At 39.7% G+C, this 22,083-nt stretch overlaps 1 protein-coding gene across 1 annotated transcript; it reads right to left on the bottom strand.

Moving 5' to 3' along the window:
* Positions 1–7,361: 7,361 nt before the first annotated feature.
* cxcl12b (chemokine (C-X-C motif) ligand 12b (stromal cell-derived factor 1)) lies at positions 7,362–18,592 on the bottom strand. Its single transcript, XM_061830702.1, has 4 exons — positions 18,463–18,592; positions 16,565–16,682; positions 10,351–10,434; positions 7,362–8,923 (listed from the first exon to the last, which is right to left on the bottom strand). Exons 1-4 carry the CDS (start codon positions 18,527–18,529, stop codon positions 8,884–8,886), a joined length of 309 nt encoding a protein of 102 aa, XP_061686686.1. The 5' UTR covers positions 18,530–18,592; the 3' UTR covers positions 7,362–8,883.
* Between the last annotated feature and the right edge of the window lie 3,491 nt (positions 18,593–22,083).

The following is a 22,083-nucleotide window of genomic DNA, read 5'->3' as shown; positions in this document are numbered from 1 at the left end:
CCTTTCACCCTGGCATTGATTCTTAATTTCATATCCATTATTTCAGATGGGGGGAAAACGTTTTCAAAATCCGAGTAGTTGTGTTGTTGTAGGGTTCAGATAATAATCTTAACAAATGGTTTATTTCCCATCGCCACGGATAAAGACTTCTCTTGATATTCAACATGATATAGTTACAAGTTTGCAGAGGTAAACCAACTTCTCACAGTGAGGTTTCAACAAAGCATTTTGCAAATACCTCATCTGCCTCAAATAAAATGAATAATTTGTACAGCTCCCGTCTTTGACCGTATGTACTGCAGTATTTATCTGATGTTGGCTTGTCTGATGTTGCCTTGGCTGGAATTTGTATGATTGTTTGTGCTCATCAGTGTGCTGAACACTAACACGAGAAACATTTTAATGTGCAACTGTGCCGCTCCACTGATGATTGCCTGCAGCCCTTGTCCGCCTTTGCCGAGGAAATAGCTGTGAAGTCAACTCTCTGTTTAGTTAATGATGCTTGTCAGTGAAATGGCAGCAGAGCACTCCGATAAGCGGGCAACAAAGACGCTCCACTGTGGCCGACATCACAGTGCAACGATTCATGAAGCGGGGATCGTAGCAGCCTTTTTCGGAGTGACGTCCTCAAAAATGAGCCATGAATGAGGGTGTCTATTTTGTCTTCTTTTCATTCTTTCTTGGTGTTTTCCAGAATATGCAAATAAACATGGATGCATTAGTTTGCTATTCTCTGAGGAGCATGAACTCACGACTGCATGATTTAGATTGATATTTGTCTCGTGTTATTCTTACTTTGTTCCTTTGCCTCCTCTTTGTGCCTTGTTCAAACACATGATATTTGGCTAGTATTGATCATCATGTTCCCAGCAGCCTTTGGAGTGAGGGGACCCCTGAATACTCAGCCATGGTGGACCAGGGAAGAATTTTGATTCACCCCCGGCGCTCTGCATGTGAATGTGTCTTTTTGGATTGATTGAGAAGGAATGTCTTGGGCGATATGTGGTTTCTGTGAATGCTTTTATTCATTTTTCTCTGCCTCTCCGTCTTTCTCGCAGCCTTTTCACGTCCACGCTCCTCGTCAATCTCTGTGAGCCGCTTTTTGTTGACGGCCATTTGAGATGGTTTGTATGTGTAAGACTGGAGATGTCTGTCCGTGGGAGGTAACAATGGCTGGTGTGCATGTGGCGGGGTCACCACACAGTTAGGGAGATGCGGGATGGAGGGTTCAACTGAGTATTCAAGGCTGTGATAGTTACATTGTGTGTGTGTATTTTGCACTGACTTGAAAAGTACGTCGACTTGTAACATTCTGCAGTGATGTGCACACTTGGGCATCAAAACAATATTTGTGTACTTCACTGGAGAATCATAATCACAAAACATATTTCAGGAAAAACATTCTACTTCTTAATCACTGTTACATTGTGTTCCACTTAAAAAAAATACAATAATGGAATTCATTATTTTCAACATGGGTTCATATTTGAAGAAGTATGCCAATGAATTCAGTAGTTTTGTGGGTTTTTCCAGTCATTTCAATCATACATATTTAATATACTGTATAATAATAATATATTGTTGTGACTTTTGGCGTGTCCTCCATGTCAGGGGTTGCCACAGGGAGTAACTTGCATGACTTTTTTAGTTTTATGCTGAATACCCCTCCCTGCCCATTTTTCATCCGATCTTGGGATCGGCAATGGGTGGGTATTCTGGGGTTGACTGGGACTTAAACCTGCTACCTCTATGTCTAACGCAGGGGCATGTATCATACTATACATGATACATGCTAATACTATACTCAAGTAGGAGTACTGCTACTTTAGAATAATATGACTAAAGAGGCCTGCATGGGTTTTCTCCAGTTTCCTCCCACAACCCAGTATAATAAGTATAATGGAAAGAATAAGCATTCTCAAAATATTAGAGTAAAAAAAATCAAGTTACTCATGCACATTGTTTTTACTATCCTGATGATATTGCACATAGTGACAGTTGAATGATATCAGTGGAAATGTGCACGTGAATGTGTGCTGTAACTACCAAAGCAAATGTATTTATGTGGCACATTTCACACACAGGATCAGCTGGAAAGTGTTGGCCTCACAGTTTTGAGGACTGGGGTTCAAATCCCAGCTCCGACTGTGTGGAGTTTGGATGTTCTCCCCGTGCCAAAATCATGCAACATTAATTGGACACTCTAAATTGCCCCTAGGTGTGATTGTGAGTGCGACTGTTTGTCTCGATGTGCCCTGTGATTGGCTGGCAACCAGTTCAGGGTCTACCCTGCCTCCTACCCATTGACAGCTGGGATTGACTCCAGCACTCCCGTGACCCTTGTGAGGATAAGCATCTCAGAAAATGGACAGATAGATAATAGTAAAGAATACTCCTCCAAATAGTTACTTTAGTAAGAGTAAGAATTTACTTAGTGAAGAAAACTACTAAGCATTGAGGAAATGTGAGTAATATTCCCATATTATTTTGTGTACAATTGTTAAACAGTGCAATAGGCTCAGAAGGAGGAAATTACAAAAACAGGAACAAAACCACAGTGGATATCAAAAGTTTACCCACCTCTGTTCAAATGCCTGGTTTCTGTAGTATAAAAGAATTTAGACAAAAATAAATCAGTGTAAATTCCCCCCCCCCCCCGCTATTTAAGTGACAGAATGCAGTCAATTGAATTGATTTAAGAAAAAAATCTTTTTGAGAATGAAGATAAAAACAAATCTAATAATTTTGCTTGGATCACCACTGCAAAAGAGGTGTTCTGTTTCCGCTTATCTTTTACCTGGTCAAAATTGTTAAAAACAGTTATCAAATAAATTTAATTGCACAAGAGCACACTCCCTCTTATAACTGGCTTGTGACTGGATTCAGGAGTCACTAGTCACTTTCCACTCACACACACACCCACGCATGCACGCATACACACACACCACACACACACACACACACACACACACACACACCTGCTATACTGCCACATTAAATGTTTTAAGTGCCTTCAGCTACATGCATGCGCTAGAGAATTTCTTTTTATTCACTGAAATGACTGAACGAAAAAACTATTTGACTACACTAATTGATGGTGTGTGTGTGTGTGCGCGCATGTGCACGCATGTGTGTTGGTGCATGTGCATGTCAGAGCAAGCAAGAGAACGAGAGATTACAGAATGTACCCCAAAGATTCATGTTTTACAGTTTCTTATGACCACAAAAGAGAGCTCATGTTGCACAGCCAAAACTACAACAAAAACATCTGCAACTTACTGCAAGGTGTATTCTCATGAGTGGGCTGAAATATCCAATTTTGGGCGTGACATGACAAGGCTGTTGTATTTCAGTCTGTAATGTAATCGAAACACAAGTCATATGGTGTATTTTTTCCCACAATATGAGTTACACTGATTAGCCCACAAAGGCTTCGTGTGCGATCATGTGACTGCCTTGTGCCCTTTGTGAACTGGATTCAAATGACACCAGTAATTACGTTGGAGGGGCACTATTGCGGGCTATGCGGAAGTTGAAGGCGAAGTCTACAAATGGATCATGCGCGCAATAATTCTTAAAAAGTGGAATGTAGACGACTGTAAGGGAGTAAAAGCACCATTTGTTCTTAACAAAAAATAGTGTCAGTCAGTGAATGGCAGTAGGAACAACTCTGTGGGATCTTAGACCAAAAAGGTTTTGCTATGCAGTTGAAGCACAGGGTATAGATCTAGAATGTTGCACCAGACAGAGAGGACTACAGCAAATGATTGAACCATCAACCCTGCGACCACACGGATGACACATACTGGCTCTGCAGCCAAAGCCACAAGCGGAAGCGCTGCGTGTTCACCATCACTTTCTGTCAGCATCACTTCGGCGTCCACATGCATGAACTGGTCATGGTATCACAGTCCTCTCTTACTTTTATATCACTTTCTTCACAGTCAAATGAAAAGCAGATTCTTCGTAGACGTGGACTTTGACTCACCATTTCAAATCACCCCAGGACACATGTCAACACCGAATGTATACTCCGTCTGACCCTTTGCATGAAGCCATGTGGTTGTACTGTACATACAGTATATGAATTTATTTCCCTGCGATATGAGGAATACCAGGTAAACACACATGCATGTACACAGTGTAGTGGAGTTTTGCAGCCAACGTGTTTCCCATTAGCTGCCATTCAACCGGTCGGGTATTAAGTTGTTCAAAGATGTACAGTCAAGAGGCTCCAATCACAGGGGATTACGCACAACCTCTTGAGAGCAAATCGGTCGGGCAATTTGCTGTCCAGAGTGGTTCTGTTTTCCGGCTCAGGTGATTCAAACTGAAGGATTTGGTGCGCTCATTTGGAGGCGTTGTCTTTTTCACAGAACATTTCATGTTTTTAGTCCACCATCATCTTCTTTGCGTGTGGAAAAGTTCCACAACAACAGAGGTAAGTTTAAAATACATTCCATGTCAACTGTTTTTGGCAATTTTAAACTTGAAGTAAAATAAATTGTTTGCCATACATATAATATCAAAATCATTCATTCATAATCAGTTATCCTGTGTGGTGGTACGCCTGCATATACTGTACTTTAGTTTTGTATTCAACTGAGATGTGAAATCTATCATTTCTTGATTAAATAGTTATACTTGGATTTTAAAAAATGCTGAATTTTCTTACTTCAACACACACAACACTGTGGATTAGAGAAAAGGGAAAATAGTCAAACTATTCATCTCCCTTTTAAATTCAGTTGTTTTAATGATTAATTAATCTCATTGCATTAAACTGTAGGCAGTTTCACTTAAATGGTCTTCCTTGAAAATTGTCCAAAAATATTTTTTCCCATCTGTGCTTAATTTATTATTAAAATATGACTCCATTTTTAGTGTACTGCAGTTTTAACTTTGATTGATTTTGTTTATTGATGAGTAAACAATGGCCGTGTGCGGCTGTGTGTGTGTGTCTGTTTGTGTGTGTCTTTCCAGCCGTGTGTGAGGTTATGTTTTTTGCTTTGCTGAAAAATTTGTTTGCATCACCTGTTGCTGTCTTTGCTTTATTTTTCTCAGTTACACGTACAAACCAACTCTAATGACCCCACTGGAAATTTTATGACTCACAACCAAGTTGTCACGTCAAACCTTTGAACATTTCAAGCTGTTGACGTTGTAAGATAAATAAATAAATAAATACAAAAACGAAATGCTAAAAATCCTCACTGACTATCAGCTAAATGCCACATTAATAAACATCCTGTACATGTGCCGACCACCTCCATCATAGCTGGGCCTCAGCTGAGTAAGCACGGCATAGAAATCCAGTAATCATTTCTGAATGGACCCAAAAGGCTCCAATGAGGCAACCTTGACTTTGGAAAGCGCTTGGTCCACCTCCAAAAAGTGTCTCGTTTTGCTCATATGACTGGCCACAGGTCAGAGGAGAGAGCAGCAACATGAAATGAATCCGCACAGCCTGGCTCTGCTTGATTAAAGCTGACACACTGGAGCTCCGTGGGCTCCGTGGTGCTCCTCGGGATTATTGAACCAGCACAAATGAACACACTGAGGTGTTAAAATCTCAAAATAAGCATGCTAATGGTGGATATGTCCGTTTCACACTGAATAATTCATTGGTGTGTTGGTTGTAGTTTGGTGAAGAAGCTCGGCGGGAGTTGTATTGTGCCTTGCGACATGGATTTTAGTAAAATTCATTCATTTGTCTATGATGGCATTTGGTTAACAAAGCTACTGTGGTCACAACAGATCATCATCATATTGATGCTATGCCACAAAGGTCAGCAAGTAGCGGCCCATAATTGGCCCACCACCACATATCTGGCCCGCTAGTTGTCAGACATTCACAGTCGAAGATGGGGCGAGGTTCACCTCTTTGTGAACAAGTGCGTGAGAAAACAGTTCAACAGTTTAAGGACAACGTTCCTCAATTCAGAGAAACAATGTCAGCAATTGCAATTCAGCGTTGCATTCGCAATTGAAAACTCTACTTTACAAAGCAAAAGCCATTTATCAACAACACCCAGAAAAGCCGCCAGATTCTCTGGGCCCAAGCTCATCTAAGATTTACTGATGTAGAGAGGAAAAGTGTCCACTGAACTGGTGAGTCCATATTTCAAATTGTTCTTGGAAATTTTGGTCGTCATTTCCTTCTGACCAAAGAGGAAAGGAAACATCTGGATTGCTATGGACACAAAGTTCAAAATCAGCATCTGTGATGGTATAGGGCAAACTCTGTAGCTATGGATATTATGTTTATGCTTATTAAAGATACAGTTGCTACACCCTACATAAACAACAACAACAACTGAAATTAGAACAAGACATATTTAGCAGGTTTAATTCCTTTATTGAAAAAGGGGCTTGAGTATGATAACTAAAATGCTGTCTTGGTTAACATACAAAATACAAACACTAATATAGAAATGTTAGTAAAATGTGTCAAAAAGCAATTACAAAGATTATAAAGTTATTTCACATTTTCTTGGAGTCAAAATGAAGAAACAGGCCCCATTTGAATGCAAACAGTATTAGAAACATATTAGAAATACACACAGTGTCATTACAGACATGCATTGTAATAGAGTGATATGTTGCAATGGTTACGAAAATGCATTCATCTCAGGGTAATACAGTATTACTAATGTATTAGTTAGACCTATGCACAGTTGTACTCAAATGTAAGAGTACTGTATTTCTTTTCAAAAGGAGCACCAACATGAACATAATGAGGGATCTGCTTTGCATCTAATGATATGTTGTTGATAGTGAATCATTCTTCTCTTTGAATCTAATTGATTTACAGGTATTCATTTTTGATAATTGGGCACTGTGGTGAAGAAGTAGTGCAAAATCAAGAAATGGCCCATTTATACTGTTATTTTCTTTTTTTAAATTTATAGTAACGCTTATTGCACTGGTGGCTGCTCCTTCCTTAGATAATGACAGGTTTAGCAAGCAGCCTGCCAATTATCAAACATAACAAACAAACTTAACAAAGACCACAACCACCACTTCCAGAACATGTTGTGAAAAAATAAGCGTACAGTTTAGCAGTGAAGAAAGTCTGTGGGGTGCTGGGCGTGTCCTAATGGAAGGCACATGTGGATTACAAGCAGCGGTTTTTGTTCTGCATCGTGTCACAGGATTTGCTGACACTGAATATAAATAACAAGAGTTTTAAAAGCTAATCAAGTGTTTGGTGTGGCTGGGCTGAATTATGTCTCCAATCATTACACAATAATATTGACTTTAATTCTCAGTGTGTTGGACAGATTCAAACAAGACATAAGAGTAAAATCCTTACTTGGGGCACAACTACTGGTCAATGAATGAAAGCAGAGAAAACAAAATAATTGAGGACAGAATTTAATTTTCTTGGCTGGCTTTTAACATCAACATTGCAAAAAACAAACAACAACAAAAAAAAAACCCTGGTGCAGAAATACATTGCAAATTGTTCTCAAATAATCCATAAAACCGGAGTACATTTTCTGTGGCATTCTACACTTGATTTAGTGAACTGTATATTGCATTGAAAGGCATTCAGTGAGCATATACACAATATAAAATAAAAAACAGTCACATTTACAGGATGGTATTTGTTAATAAAGTGGCTTAAAATATTTTTTGACGTATAATAAAAAAAAAACATCCTCAAAACGTTCTCTTTGCCATCATAAACATTCCCTTTTTGACAACTCAGTCATTTCATAAGCCTACATTCCCACAAATACTCATTTTAGAATACTGGCGTCAACTTACTCTGATGTCTTGATTCAGTCTGTGCTATCATGTAAAACTGTAAAAACTTTAACCAGATTTGAAATTCTGATCTTATAACTGAGGTCTCATCTTGTTGCCGTTTGCACTGAATAAATATTTGGTCTCCACTGTATCCCGATATGTTCAGTCAGTCAAAGCTGCATCAACACACAATACATGCACCAAAACTTCATTTGTTCCATTTTGCTCATCTCCTTTCCCTGTATTGGATGACCTTTCGATGTCATTTTTACATCAGACCATCCTGAGGTGCTCATAAAAATAAAGACATAAGCTGATTAGAGCTTTGCATGAACTAGACACGACAAACCAAACAAATCAAACCGGCTCTGACCTTTAAAAATGAATATGTTGCACCACATGATCAGTGTTTGTTGATTTCTCATAGATATTTGTCCTCCCTAAAACACACACATGCACGCGCGCACATGCACACACACACACGCACATGCACACCCACACGCACACACACACACACACATGCACACACACGTGTATACATATATACTAAATATTTAAGGCGGAATACATCTACTTACTGGATGGTTTACATTCTTGATCCTGGAGCAGAAGTCAGATATCTCAGAAGACATCGCGAGTCGCATAAATGTGAGCTGCTTATAAAGATTATACTTGTACAAGCTACAATTCCTTTGAAGATACTGAATATTTAAAGGACACTTGACATAAAGAGGTGAGTGAGCACAACCATTTCTCATGGACCTTTGCGGTTCCAACAGAAAGCTCATATTGCCTTTTTATACACGCACTCTTTCCACACACATTGTCATTATTTTGATCTGATCGTCCAGCACTCTGTCAAATACAAGTGACTTTAACTTGTGTCCATCATCCCAAGTTGGGCTTTGATCGCACTTGGTGCTGCATGGAGAAAGGCGGGGCGACTCCGTCGGTGGCCAGAGACGCTTGTGGCGGGTGGACCAGATTGGCGGTGAAGTGCTTCTTGTGCAAGCAGTCCAGAGAGGTGGACGTGTACATACAGCGTGTTATAATACATCCATAGCAGTGATAAGGAGGTACGCAGGTTGGACCTGAGGGTGCTTGACCTGATGGAAACAGCCCCCGGATTTAGTTCTTCTTGTTATTACGTCTTCTTGACTTCTTCACCCTGCGCAAACATTCAGAAACATGTTGATGGTCAAAAATGTCATATGTCTTGCAACTTCCTTCTTTCTTCTTTCATGTTTTAGTTCCTCTTCTCATAGCTGTAACAACATTCATGTTATGTGATACATTTCGGCTACCAGGCAGTGTTAGAAATTGTTTACTTATGACTTGTGTCACAAGCTCACGTGAAGTACGCTAAGCACAATCTTCTCGTCCGACACGCTGGGAAATGTTATTTTATTTATGTTTTTTTATTATTATTCAGGTGGCGACGTGTGATGCCAAATGATGATGTCATGGTAAAATCGTCAAGGTGAGCAGCAGTAATTTATTTTAACCCAGCCGAAATAAATCTGTGTTAAAATAACCCCGTTTTTTTTCTTCCTTGAACTCAAACCAAATGAGGAATTCGGGTGCTGATCAGGGTTTGTGTAGGGCAGGGGACCAAATTTGGTCAATTTAAACTTGTGTAAAGGCTCTATTCAGTGAATTAGATTTTTGTTTGTAAATATATATGTTAGACATAAGTTACTGCATTAAAGTGTTTTTTAATCACTTCAGTTTTGCAGATTTTTTTGGGGGCGCTGGTAAAGCAGTGGTTATTCTTGGAGGATGAGTCCCCCCTTCCTCCACTTTTCAAGAATTTGAGTGCCTTTCTTCACATCACAAGGTTATCTGGTCCAATTGTGACATGTAATTTCCCACACCCTGCAAATGCGTCTTCCCCTTGGCTAGTCCGCTGACCTGTCTGCTTTAGTGAGCCTCGTTGTTGGATGTGAGTGTGTGCACATCACTCTGAGACGGAGGGAAGAGGGGAACAAATGTGAGAAAGAAAAAGTCGGACTTGATAGTGTGCGGGCTTTGAACTGGTGTAGCTTCAGAGCAATAACATGAATGACGCTTTACGGGGACTTTAGTGTTCAAAAACATTGTGATTCGGTTTAAAATAAATTTGAGCGTTATTTCATAGTTTTGAAGCTTTAAAATAAATATTTTCAAAGTATAATATGCTTCGTATCATATGCTTAATCCTGACATAATCTGGACTGCAATTCTTGAACACTGCTGTTAATGTGCAATTAGTGGTGATAATTGTGCAGATAATGCATTTTAAAGCCCATTGGGTTTGTGTTTAAGTATGTGAAGCTGCGTGAGCCGATGATGATAAACACTCCTGTGACGCTCAGACACAAGGTTATGAGAAAGGAGGAAGCAGGGCAGCACACACAGATTTATCGGCCATCTTAACTTAATGCACATCTTTTCACAGATGATATTTCAGACTGCTTGTATCAACTGAGTCGAGTAATTACCGGCAAGAAAATGAACCAGCAATTTGTACCAGTGGTTTGTGATTCTTCACGTCTATCTTTGTCAGTGATGCTGGAGGCCAATCACAGAGAAAAGGAGACTGTCATCTTTTCTTACTTGTTAATGGCGTTCTTTAAGTACTGTTGCAGCCACTTGGTTTCTGGGTTGATGCAAACTTCTCTGTTGCTCTTCAGCTTGGCACTGTGGGATGCAGACAAGGAGGATTTGCTTTTTTTTTACACTTTTGACTTCAGTTTATAGGTTAGTTTGAAGGATACTGCAATCTTATACACTGTATCTTACACATACACGTGAGGTATCTAAGGTTATGTTACACCCAACCTTGCCCTAAAAATGGCCTTTTCAGTTAGTTCTCAAGTTAATTTAGATGTGAGGCACTGTGTTTTTGATGTCTTATATAAATCCGGTTTATTACTGACATCAATTCAACACTACATTGTCTATGAAGAAGCCTCTGCCTATCAAGTTTTGCTGAAACCAGAAGAAACATTTTAAAAGCTTCCTTGGCAAGATGAACTTGAAAAATTGGAAGAGTGAGATCTAGTGATGTGTAGACAAATGCATGTAAACGTACAGTACGGACAGTTTGTATTTGTGAACAGCCAAAACCATGTACTATACGTGCGCTTTTGCACTTCTTATTCACATTTCCCAGTTGGAGTATAAATGTCATATTATAAGATGATAAAAGGCAAAGTTTATGACCTAATGCTGTGCAAACACTTAAAGGATTACGTGCTGGTTCTGGATTTCTTTATCTTATCTGTAGCATATACAGTAAATCACAAAAAAATATTTTATTTTGTCTGCCACTCCCCTTCGATAATAGCACCATTTGATGTTTGAAGAACTTGCAACATCTAAAAACTGCTTCCAGCGTGCTGTGCACTCCATGTCTTAGAAAGGTAAAATCGAAAATAAATATATTTCATTTAATGATAATGGATAGGGTTTAAGAAAAAAAAAACAACAACAACAAGAAAAGAAAACAATCAACAATTGAGACACTTTTAAGGAAAACGAATTTGGAAACACCTGAGCTAAACCTAAGAATGCTCAACACATCCTCCAATACGTAAGCCACAAATGTGACGTTCAACGAGCATAGTGGGCTCTCAACCCCTTGGCCAGCTGTGGGAAATTAACAGTCTTCTGTTTCCACCAAAGAGGGGCTGAAGAAGAGAGAGAGAGAGAGAGAGAGAGGGAGAGAGAGAGAGAGAGAGAGAGAGAGAGAGAGAGAGAGAGAGAGAGAGAGTTCGATCTCTTCATCCAGTGTTTTCCTCATCTGCAGGGTATTTCGTCCAGATTAGGCACAGTCACTGACTGCACATCTGCCTCACAGTTCTGAGGACCTGGATTCTAATCCCGTGCTCGCCTCTTTACAGGTCCTCCCTGCGCCTGCATGGGTTTTCTCCGTGTACTCCAGCTTCCTCCCACTTGTGTGGTAGGTTTTGTAATTGCAGAGTCTAAATTACCCGTTGGTGAGAATATGCGTGCGAATGCTCGTTTGTTTACTGTATATGTGCCCTTGGGTTGGCTGGCGACCAGTTCAGGATGTATCCCGCCTCCTGCCTGAAGATAGCTGGGATAGGCTCCAGCATCCCTCTTAAATGGAGGGATGGATCCTTAAATGTTGCATGGAAATATTTGAAATGGTTGAGAACCTTCTCTATAACACGTTCTCCTCTATATTTGTAACCAGGGCATCTGCAACAAGGCGCAAATGCCATCTGATTTTTGTGCAAGTGTATTTGCCAGTTTAGCAGACCCGTCTGCACCAATCTGGGATTGGGACATGTACTCGGACCACACGTCTATGAAATTACCAGGGCTACTGCTCGCCGCTCTGGATTTATGTCAATAGCACAATAAGGCCTTGTCCTCATTAGGCTCGCGGGGGAGCTGGAGCTCCATCCAACTGACTTTGGGTGAGAGGAGAGTAACAACACATGCTAGTTGCCATTGAATCATAAAGAAGGTATAAGCAATCAATCACACTTGCATTCTTACCTGAGGAAATGTAATAATATCAGCAGAAAAAGATTAATAGTAATGTTTATACATGAAAAAATGTTTACAGTTAAATAGAAAAAAAACATGTAGTCTAACAATTTCATTTTTTTTCAGTCTCTGCTATGTTGGGCATTTTGAAAGGCAATTTTCAATAAAATTCACGATCATTAGTAATTGTTTGGGGTCGAATGTGCTAAGAATTTCAAAAAGTTTGAAGCTCAAATACCGTCGACCTCCACTTTGCTCTGATTTGTTTAAAAAAAAAAAGACTGAAGCAATGTAAATATACACAAAAAAACTCTCTAGGCAATGTTTCAAAATACATTCCCAAATATCATGTCAAAACAAAACTTTACATCCTGTTACTTGACACTTTCAAAATTTAAATTTACTTGCTCATTCTTGATTAACGTAGATTGTGTGATCTATATTTTGTGCTTCACGCCACACAAAAAAACAAATCCCACAGCCATGGAAGGAGGGACATCAGAGGGAAGGGGGGGCACAAAAATTGGAGGGGTCATTGTGTTTTGAGGTACCACTTTATTTCATTTGACCTCAAAAACATGTGAAAGAAAATTATAGGAATATTTGGAATCTCAACATGTTGGTTATGTTTCACGCTGTTATATATAATGTTTCATTGTTGTATATGATGTTTCAATTTGATTGAATAAAAGTAGATATATGCAGTATGCAGACCTGAGAGTGTGCAAGCAAACCCCAAATAACCTCTGTCCCAACCGAGGTTTTTATTTTTTTAAGTCTTAATCTCCTGCTTGTTTGTTTGATACTGCACAGAGTACAAAACATCTGTGCACATGGGTTTGATGTAAACTTTGACTTCAGTCAGCCTTTTTGATCTGACCGGTGGTTGAATTTAACTGCGATTTAACTCTATGATTAGTGGACACAAATTAGGGTAATTTTAAACAGTGTGGCTGGAGAATGATCCACAACATTTTTTTCATATTTTAAAAGAAGGGAATGGGGTTCCCACCTCCCCTCAATTAAAACCCAAATCCAAAAGAGCTCATTAAGTTCTCCATCATTATTCATAAACATATTTTTAAAATGTAATTTCTTCCCCACAAGGTGAGTGCTGAGAAAACTACACATACAGCTCAATACATTAAATAGTCGCAAAATCTTCATTCAGTTCAAAAAGTAAAACTCATATTATAAAAAGGGTGAAATATTTCATGATTTCTTTGTAATATGAATGATTATGTACTTTTTTAATGATTAGGTCTTACAGCAAACATAAACCCCAATTCAATATTTCTGGAAACTAGAATAACATACGGATGTAATAAACACTGAAAGACACATTGAAAATTAGTTTTAATGTAAGTGTGTATGTGTGTTTGTGTGAGTGCGTGTGCGTCCATGTGTGTGTGTGTGTGGTGTGTGTGTGTGTGTATGGGCCCTCATGTGTAATTGGAAATTACCAACAAATCGGAGTGGTGGAGGTGTGGGGGGGCAGTCAGTCTGGCTCTCAACATATGGGTCTCACACTTGCGTGGCAAAAGGTCATGTGTGAGAATGAGCAAAGCGTGAGGGGGGTCTTTCTCCTCCTTTCACATCTCCATCCCACTGCTCCGCAAATGAAACAACCCTTCTGGCTTCAAGCAGCCGCCTTCCGTGTTCCTCACCTCACTTGAGCAAATGGCATCCATGCAGGCCTTCAATTCCTCAACCCAACATGTCAGCAGCTCCATTGTTTATTTTCCCTCCATTCTTCCCCTCCTCTTCTTTTATTAGGGGTGGCCGGCCCATCCGCTGGGGACCTCCATCCTGTTTTTGATGTGTCCCCCTCCGTCCTGTTTATCTGTCTGCTTGTCTGGGCGTCAACTGGGAGCTTCACCTCTAATTGACTTGGCCAGAATTTGAAGGCTGGAGTTCTACACGCAGCAGGTACTAATTACTTCACAGCAAGTTAATACCAACAGCATGCTGGGATGAGTGAAGCAGGGGCTGCGGGGGGTTCATAGTGGGGAGCACGTTGGGACACTGCTGGTCACACAGGAGTACAATGTTACTAGTAAGCTTTAATTGTGCTTCACTGGAGATATCAGGAGCGAGCTGTATTTCCCCTCTTGCCTGACTTTTTTGACTCCTTTGCACTCGTCACGTCTCTCAGTGTCCTCGGCCACCTTTTGCTTTCATTCACGCTCCAAGTCGCCCCCTTGTCATCTGGCAGCCTTTTCGCCTTTTGGCTGCGAGGCTTCTGCCACCTGATTTTCTATAGCAAACTAATGAATGAGGCTTTTGAGTTAATGTGTTCCAGACCAGTGACATTATACGCAGCATTGCTGTGCAGTTGGAGGCGGCAGATTAAAAAAAAAAAAAAAAAAAGAAAGTGAAATAGGGACACCAGAGGTCAGAAGAAACACAAAGCTAATCACTTTGACCCTTAATTATTGCTTCCTTTGCAAAACATAAATGGCCCCCCTTGAGCTTGGGCCATCACTTCTTTCCTCTTTTGGAGTGCTTCACTTTGAAGCCATACTCCTTCCTGGATTATTTTAACATTATATAACAAATTAAGCTTTGATAAATACCATTGTAGTATTACATATCAACAATGTTCCCATCTTGTAAAATAAATATGTAAAAGAATGCATGACAAGATCTAAATTTCAGGTGTTTTTGCATGAGGGGAATGCTGAACAATTTTGTAGGATTTCATACAAAAAAAAATGAATCCCTTGAATAGAAACAACTGAAAGGCAAATCAAGAAATACACATTTTAAAATAATAATATGAGGAAAAATAGTAGCTAACAATGAATTTTGTACTTGTAATTCTATATACAGTATAAGGCGACACTGTAGATCAGCTGGTAAAGCGTTGGCCTCACAGTTCTGATGACCCGGGTTCGATCCCTGCCCTGCCTGTGTGGAGTTTGCATGTTCTTTTGTGCCTGCGTGGGTTTTCTCCAGGCATTCCGTTTTCCTTCCACATCCCAAAAACATGCAACATTAATTGGACACTCTAAATTGCCCCTAGGTGTGATTGTGAGATAGGCTCCTGCACTCCCTGCGACCCCCGTGAGGATAAGTGGCAAAGAAAATGAATGGCTGGATGGATGGCTATATATCCCATACATTCATTGATTTTCTGAGGCGCTTATCCTCATGAGGGTCATGGGAGTGCTGGACCTCAGAGGTCAGGTACACTCTGAACTGGGTGCCAGCCAGGAGAGCCATTCACACTCACAATCACACCTAATGGCAATTTAGAGTCTCCAATGAATGCATGTTTTTGGGATGTGGGAGGAAACTGAGAGTGCTCGGAGAAAATCCATGCCCGTACTGTACAGATACTATACATAGGCCTACTGTATAGTTACGGAACACGTTAAGTGATAGAGAAAATGGATAAATGGAAATTCAGTATATCATATTTCTATTCATCCATCAATGTCATCACCGCTTGTTCTCCCACTATGGTTGCCAGTTGCGCTCGAGGTTGTCTCAGCCAACTTGGTCATACTTCAATATATTCAGCCATACTTTCTTTCTTTCTTTCTTTCTTTCTTTCTTCTTTCTTCTCTTTCTTTCTTTCTTTCTTTTTTCTTTCTTTCTTTCTTTCTTTCTTTCTTTCTGTCTTTCTTTCTTTCTTCACATTACATGATTTGGCCCAACTCAAATTGAGATAATGTTCTCTGCATGTTTTAGAAATCAAAATGCAAGCTATTGAAGTTTCTATTCTTATAAATGTGTGAACGTAATATGTTTCAATATACATTAGTGTGTATAAAAATCTCTGGGCATTTCCAGAGCAGGATCATATATCTGCACATGATGATACTATTCTTACATTTGCATTGTTTTGTGTGTCACATTTGGTGGTATGCCCCAAAACCATAACATGCAACTTTTCTATGAGCAATTACAAAAATACAACACACCTGGAAGCTTGGGATTCACCCTTCGTGTGTAATGTGTTAGAATTTATATATTCCAGCTCGTCCCACTGGATCGATAACACTTACTACATGTAGTCAGAGCGCAGCCAACTGTTTCACATTCACACATGAAAATCCAATAAAAGTTATGAATAAAGTACGTTTTGTTTGCGGTGTTGCCTAGCCGCTTTAAAAACTGCTTTTGCCCGGTCCTGCTCTGTGCAAGCAAGTGTGCCAAAACGACAAATCAATTGAGGCTTGACATGATATAAACACCACAAACCATATTTGAGAAAATCAGTTACTTCCCGGAAATTCTCATATCAGACAAACCATCGGCACGCATTTGTTTCAGGTGCTAATGGTCTAATTTTTGTACTCACATGACTTGGAAGGGGCAGTTGGGGGTGTGCAGGAACTTGAGCTCTTTGATGGAGCGCTGGGGAACCGTGTTGAGAGTAGAACGACACCAGCACCTCTCCACAAGACTGATGGGCTTTGCTGTAAATGCAACACATTGAAAGTTCAATTTTGGAAATGTATTCAAATAATATACTGAGAGTTATGCATATTATTTAAAAAGCACATTTGATTATGCATTTTAGGCAATCCAGAACTGCGTTTGTATGGCATGCCTCTCTTAAGAAAGGTACACTATAGTATTTCCAATACCTATGATTAAAAACAATATCTGACAACGCATTCATTGATAAACAAAATTCACAGGACACTTCTCAGTTAAAGATAAAATGTCATTTTGAATTATAAGGAATTGTAAGGACGTAATCTCTTAAAGGGGATGTGATTACATGCTTAAAATGTGTTTAATCTACTGTAACAACTTTTCAAAGCACGAGAACATATAAACTTACCTGTTATTGCTCTTGACAACATGTTCATTAAAAAGAGATTAGTTCCTTTTTGATGACGTCCTTTTTACCACACACACAACCAAAGAATTTTAGCTTTTCACTCAGAACGCATTCAGCCAGACCGCTCTCCCACTAAAGGGTCCTCAACACGCAATTTCGAATGTCGCCCTCTTTTATAAAAGAGCCCTCTGCAGCTCACACAGACAGAGTGGAAATTACCCGAAGTACATTCTTAAAATGATTACAAATCACCCCTGTGCCACCAGCATGGAGGCTCGTGGGGCCCTGAGCACGATTGCAGATGCCGGCAGATAATGGCGAACATCAAAGTATGACAAACGCATTCCATAAAACAGCTGGGGACTGCTTTGAAATGATGCTTCTCATCAAAATGGCCCAAAATGAAACTTTTTGCAACATCCCATGCCTTCATTCTTAAACAATTTAAAGCAAACCCAACTAAATCAAGTCTTTTCAATAAATAAGTTTAACTAGGACCTTCCACACGTTCCTATTGACATGCATGTTTATAATTCAACACCAAATGGCTAATCAAGTAATATCAGCCTAATGACTTTGCTTCATTCTCATGCAAATAAGATAATTATGCAGCACGCAGCACTGGGGCCCGACGTAAGCATCCGCTGCTATCATCAGCCTGGTGTTTATCCCCATTATAAACTAATTAAAAGAAAGCAAAGAGGAACGCAAAATGCACACAAGTCTTTAATGTGCAATCTTGGGGTGCCAGCGGGCCACAAACAAGTTTAACGGAGCACAGGCCAGCCTAACTTGACACCTGTCCACCAACATAAGGAGGCCCCAAAGCGGGGTCACAAAGTTGATAAGATTGTTGAAAGCGAATTATGTGTCATTCAATGAATACGATCGCTGCAGTATGTCTTTTTAGGCAAAAATATTTTTGAAAGTGATTTGTACAAGAAACAAATTGCAGCCACCTGCGTTTCATCGAACAACAATGTTATACTTGTGTTATTACAGTATATACAACATGTAACATGATCATGCATTTTTAACACATAATCATAATAATAATAATTCTAATCACACATAATGATAATCATAACATAGGTTTCCCTACAACAAACATTCCAGATTCAAAAGTAAATGTAGCTTGGAAACCCATGTGAGAAAAGTAAACCACCTAATCATCCACATTCAAAGGTTTCATTAACAAAAACAGACATTTGAGATTCTCAGACATTTTTGAGACATGTCAGCAAAATTTGAAATACAAAATAGGAAAATAACAAAGACATTGTTATTGTATTGTATTGTTATTGATTTTTTTTCAATATTAAGACCTCATTTTAAAGCATAGATCAATAAAATAATGTTAATGAACAAAAGAACATAGAAAGCGACGTAAGTCTAGTGATCAGACTCACCGCTACTTGTAGGCCCATGTGTGACCACGGCAAACAGAAGCATCAGTGGCAGAAGTTTGACATCCATGATGATTCTTGCTTAAGCAGCTCCTTCTGCTAAGTTCCAGGGCACAACTGAGGCCGCCAGCTCTGTATTGTGTTAAAAACTCACATGAGAGAGAGAGAGAGAGAGAAAGAGAGAGAGAGAGAGAGCAAGAGAGAGAAAGAAGGAGGGAGTCCCAGTTTCTCAGAAGGGGGAGGGTTGAGGGGGGAGTCCCAGCATGGGAGGAGAGGAGGTGAAAAGAAGGCAGGAGGATGAGGAGGTGGTGGAGGAGGAGGAGAAGGCGGGAGCAGCAATGAGTGAGGAGAGACTTCCTCACTTGTAAAAGAGTTGGCAGGGAGTCAAGGAGAAAGTCTGCTGGAAATTCTTTCTCTCTTTTTTTCCCTTTCATTGTCAAACTTCCCTGGTTTCATACCCTTGCCCAAAAATTGAGGCGATTCAGCTTTCAGGTGAAAGTCCAGAATGATCCTAAAATGCATTTCAGCCTTGACAGGTGAACTTCATTTGACCTGTAAACTTTGGAATGTACAAGTTCCACCTGTTCAGTGTTTAAGTACTTTTTGTAGAATTTCTAGGAAGAAGATTAATGGGAACATGCACAACAGGCATTTTGATCCATGAATGGCACATTACATTTCCAAGGTCACCCATAAAATGCCTTTCTGTGACCCTTCCAGTGTGCCTGTGCCTGCTGCAAAATGCTGGTGGGACTCCAGGCTCGGTGGCTACTTCTCTTTGGTAACATCCAGAGCTTTGTCATCCAAATGAAGAAATGTATTTTACTCCCTGAATCTCTTTCTAGCGGCACTGTGGTTCACCTGTAGAATGTTGGCCTCACGATTCTGAGGACTGGGGTTCAAGTCCTGCCCCTGCCTTTTTTTTCCACCATTCATGTTACTTATATAACTTGTGTGGCTCAGTTAAAAAAATCTTTCCAAGAGTAGAAGTGAAAGAACTGATTCTCATATAATGGAGTTAAACAAGTGTGCACACCCACCCTGATTGAGATTTATGCTAACACACACTTGCCACGTTAAAAAAAAACAACCTTTATCTAATCTTAATTTGATTTATGTTAATTTCCCCCAGCATCTTTGACTTTCTTCACCATCTGCCACACACACGTTTGGGTGACCTCCCTGCTGTTCGACTTACGTTGATGTATGCTGCATATCAGCTGAGTGTAGCAATTCTCTGTCTCTCTCTCTTGCTCGATTGTTCTTTCACTCTGTCTTGCTTTCTTTTTATGGAAAGTATGAATTTACTGTAATGTATTGTACTTGAAAAGCAAATACTGCAGCCCTGGAATGTTTCAGAGAATAATAATGACCAAAGAGTTAACTAGTACGCTCATTGGATGAAGAACAAATGGAAACTGGAAACCATTAGACTTTATTCAGGTTCTCAAGGGTTCCTTGTGTGAGACTACCGAGACCAATTACACAAATAAACAATGGCCAACTTTTCCATGTATATTTTACAGTGGAACCTTGAAAGTCACCTTCATAAAACTATTAACAGTACAGGCAATGTTAAAGTAAAGCATTTTTTACTTTGTTGATATTGATTGGCTTTACAGCAACACAAAAATAACAATAATTACACTCTTAACTTTAATGACAAATGGGGATGATTTAATGCATGGTGTTCCAGATAGTTATTGTTTATTGTCATATAAATGTAAAAAAAAAGGACCAAATACAATAAAATAAAACAGCAATATTTAGCAAAAAGTGACCATGCAGCTGTACTCTATTGCTTTATAGATGTAGTCTGCTGACTTTCAACCTTTGTTAGGGTTGGTATGTCTTTTGGTAAAAACATTTTAAAGAAATCAGAAAAAGCCAAAGAAAAAGTTAAAAAGTTAATCATTTGATGGAGATAATTGTTGAGTTTCAGTTAAATTGAGACATATTTTTGCTCATCAAAATGAAAGCAATCAGAATTGTTTAAGATTTTAATTACATATTATGAAACAAATGAAATGATTCATAGTATAGCTATTAGCAAATAATCACTTTTTTTAAATCACTGTGTATGCTCGTTGAAGTCTTGACACCCTTTGCACAATTGACCCCTCCGTAGAAATTGCGTCATCCGCGTCGCTGACCAATCAGAGGCCAGAGATCTGCATAAACCACGCCCCTTGTTGGCGTCCGCTATTACCTCAGACAACATTGCATGGTCCAGTATAGCTTTTGTTAGCGTTTTATCGCGTATTTGGATTCTTTAACAATAGATATGGTTAAGAGGTGTAGTCACGGACTTTGTAATAGTGACGACAGGTATCCTGAAAGGCTAGTTGGTGGCGTTCAATTCGTACCTTTTCCAAAACCGAAGACCCAGTACGAAAAATGTCTTTGACGGATCAAACTTTGTGGAAGACCGCAGGATCAACTGAATCCATCAACCGGAACAGATATGTTTGCACGAAGGTAAGCCCAATATTTGATTTTCAATACATGTCTCATATAAATGAATTAGCAGTTCTTTGCTTGCATAACATAGCTACGTGTGAATGATTGACACACTTGATCTGTGTTGAGCGATATTTTGCGATGATCTGACTGCACAAACGTGTCCATTTGTTCGCGACAAATGAGCTAAGCTGAACCGGACTAGCAGTCCTAAAAGCCTTCGACGTGCACCGAGACACCAAGACTGAAGGAAGGATGTTTGAGGACACTAAAGTAGTGATTGTCGTACTCGGTCGGGACTCACGTAGGTTCGGCACTAATTCAAGAATAATTATTGAGGGGAGCGCGTGACGTTACACAAATAAAACGAGAGAAACAACTCGTAAATCAAACCTCACCTTCTTTTCCTTCATACGGCGGTTCACAAACGGCTATACAGATACACATACAGATTCTGCACACAAGTGTGATATGTAACACGAAAATAGGAAACTGTCAACGACGAATTCGTCTTTGGGTTATACTATATTATATTATGTGGCTTCTCGGTCTTCCTCTGACTCCGGAAAGATCTTGCGCTAATATCAATGGTTTCTCCGTCGATATGCATGTAAATACCATTGGAATACCCCTCGCTGAAATACTTGAAGCCCTGCTGTCTGCTTTTCAACGATATTTCACTGTTAGCTAAGAATGCGAGTGAGAAATCAGATGGTAAATCGGACAATTTCGCTCTATTCTTTTCTTGCTGCGCCACCCTTTTTGCTAATTGTTTGTCTGACGTAGGCGCACGTTGCGTGACGTCACTTCAGGAGGTGTGGTTAAGTGCCCTGTACGGAGGGGTCAATTGGCATTGCACTGGACTATCGCTCTGATGGGAACACTCACTGCTCTAAATGCTAGAAGGTTTTACATCCTTGCACAACTTTGCATAACTGTGAGTTCTTATAAGAAAAAAAAAATCCCTCTCAATGACAGTCTATTGTTCCTTGTAGTCAATATTTATGTTGTACTAGGGCGGCACCAGCTTCCGGAGACAAATGTGGGCTGTTACATACTTAATAAATAAAGCTGAATTTGATTCTGAAATTCTTTTAGCAAAACTGCAACTGCAAAAAAGTGCGTGTCTATGTCGTTCGCTACATGCACATTATAATGCAGATG

This window comes from Syngnathoides biaculeatus, chromosome 9, assembly GCF_019802595.1.
Source record: "Syngnathoides biaculeatus isolate LvHL_M chromosome 9, ASM1980259v1, whole genome shotgun sequence".
Lineage (NCBI taxonomy): Eukaryota > Metazoa > Chordata > Actinopteri > Syngnathiformes > Syngnathidae > Syngnathoides > Syngnathoides biaculeatus.
The sequence above is the reverse complement of the archived record's forward strand: the minus strand, read 5'-3'. Positions and strand labels throughout refer to the sequence as shown.

What these genes read in the sequence shown, in the direction of transcription:
- cxcl12b (XM_061830702.1), bottom strand. Translation starts at nt 18,529, where the DNA reads ATGGATGTCAAACTTCTGCCACTGATGCTTCTGTTTGCCGTGGTCACA. An exon ending in ACATGGGCCTACAAGTAGCG is followed by an intron (nt 16,683 to 18,462) that starts GTGAGTCTGATC and finishes TTGCATTTACAG; the next exon opens with CAAAGCCCATCAGTCTTGTG. An exon ending in TTAAAGAACGCCATTAACAA is followed by an intron (nt 8,924 to 10,350) that starts GTAAGAAAAGAT and finishes ATGTTTGCGCAG; the next exon opens with GGTGAAGAAGTCAAGAAGAC.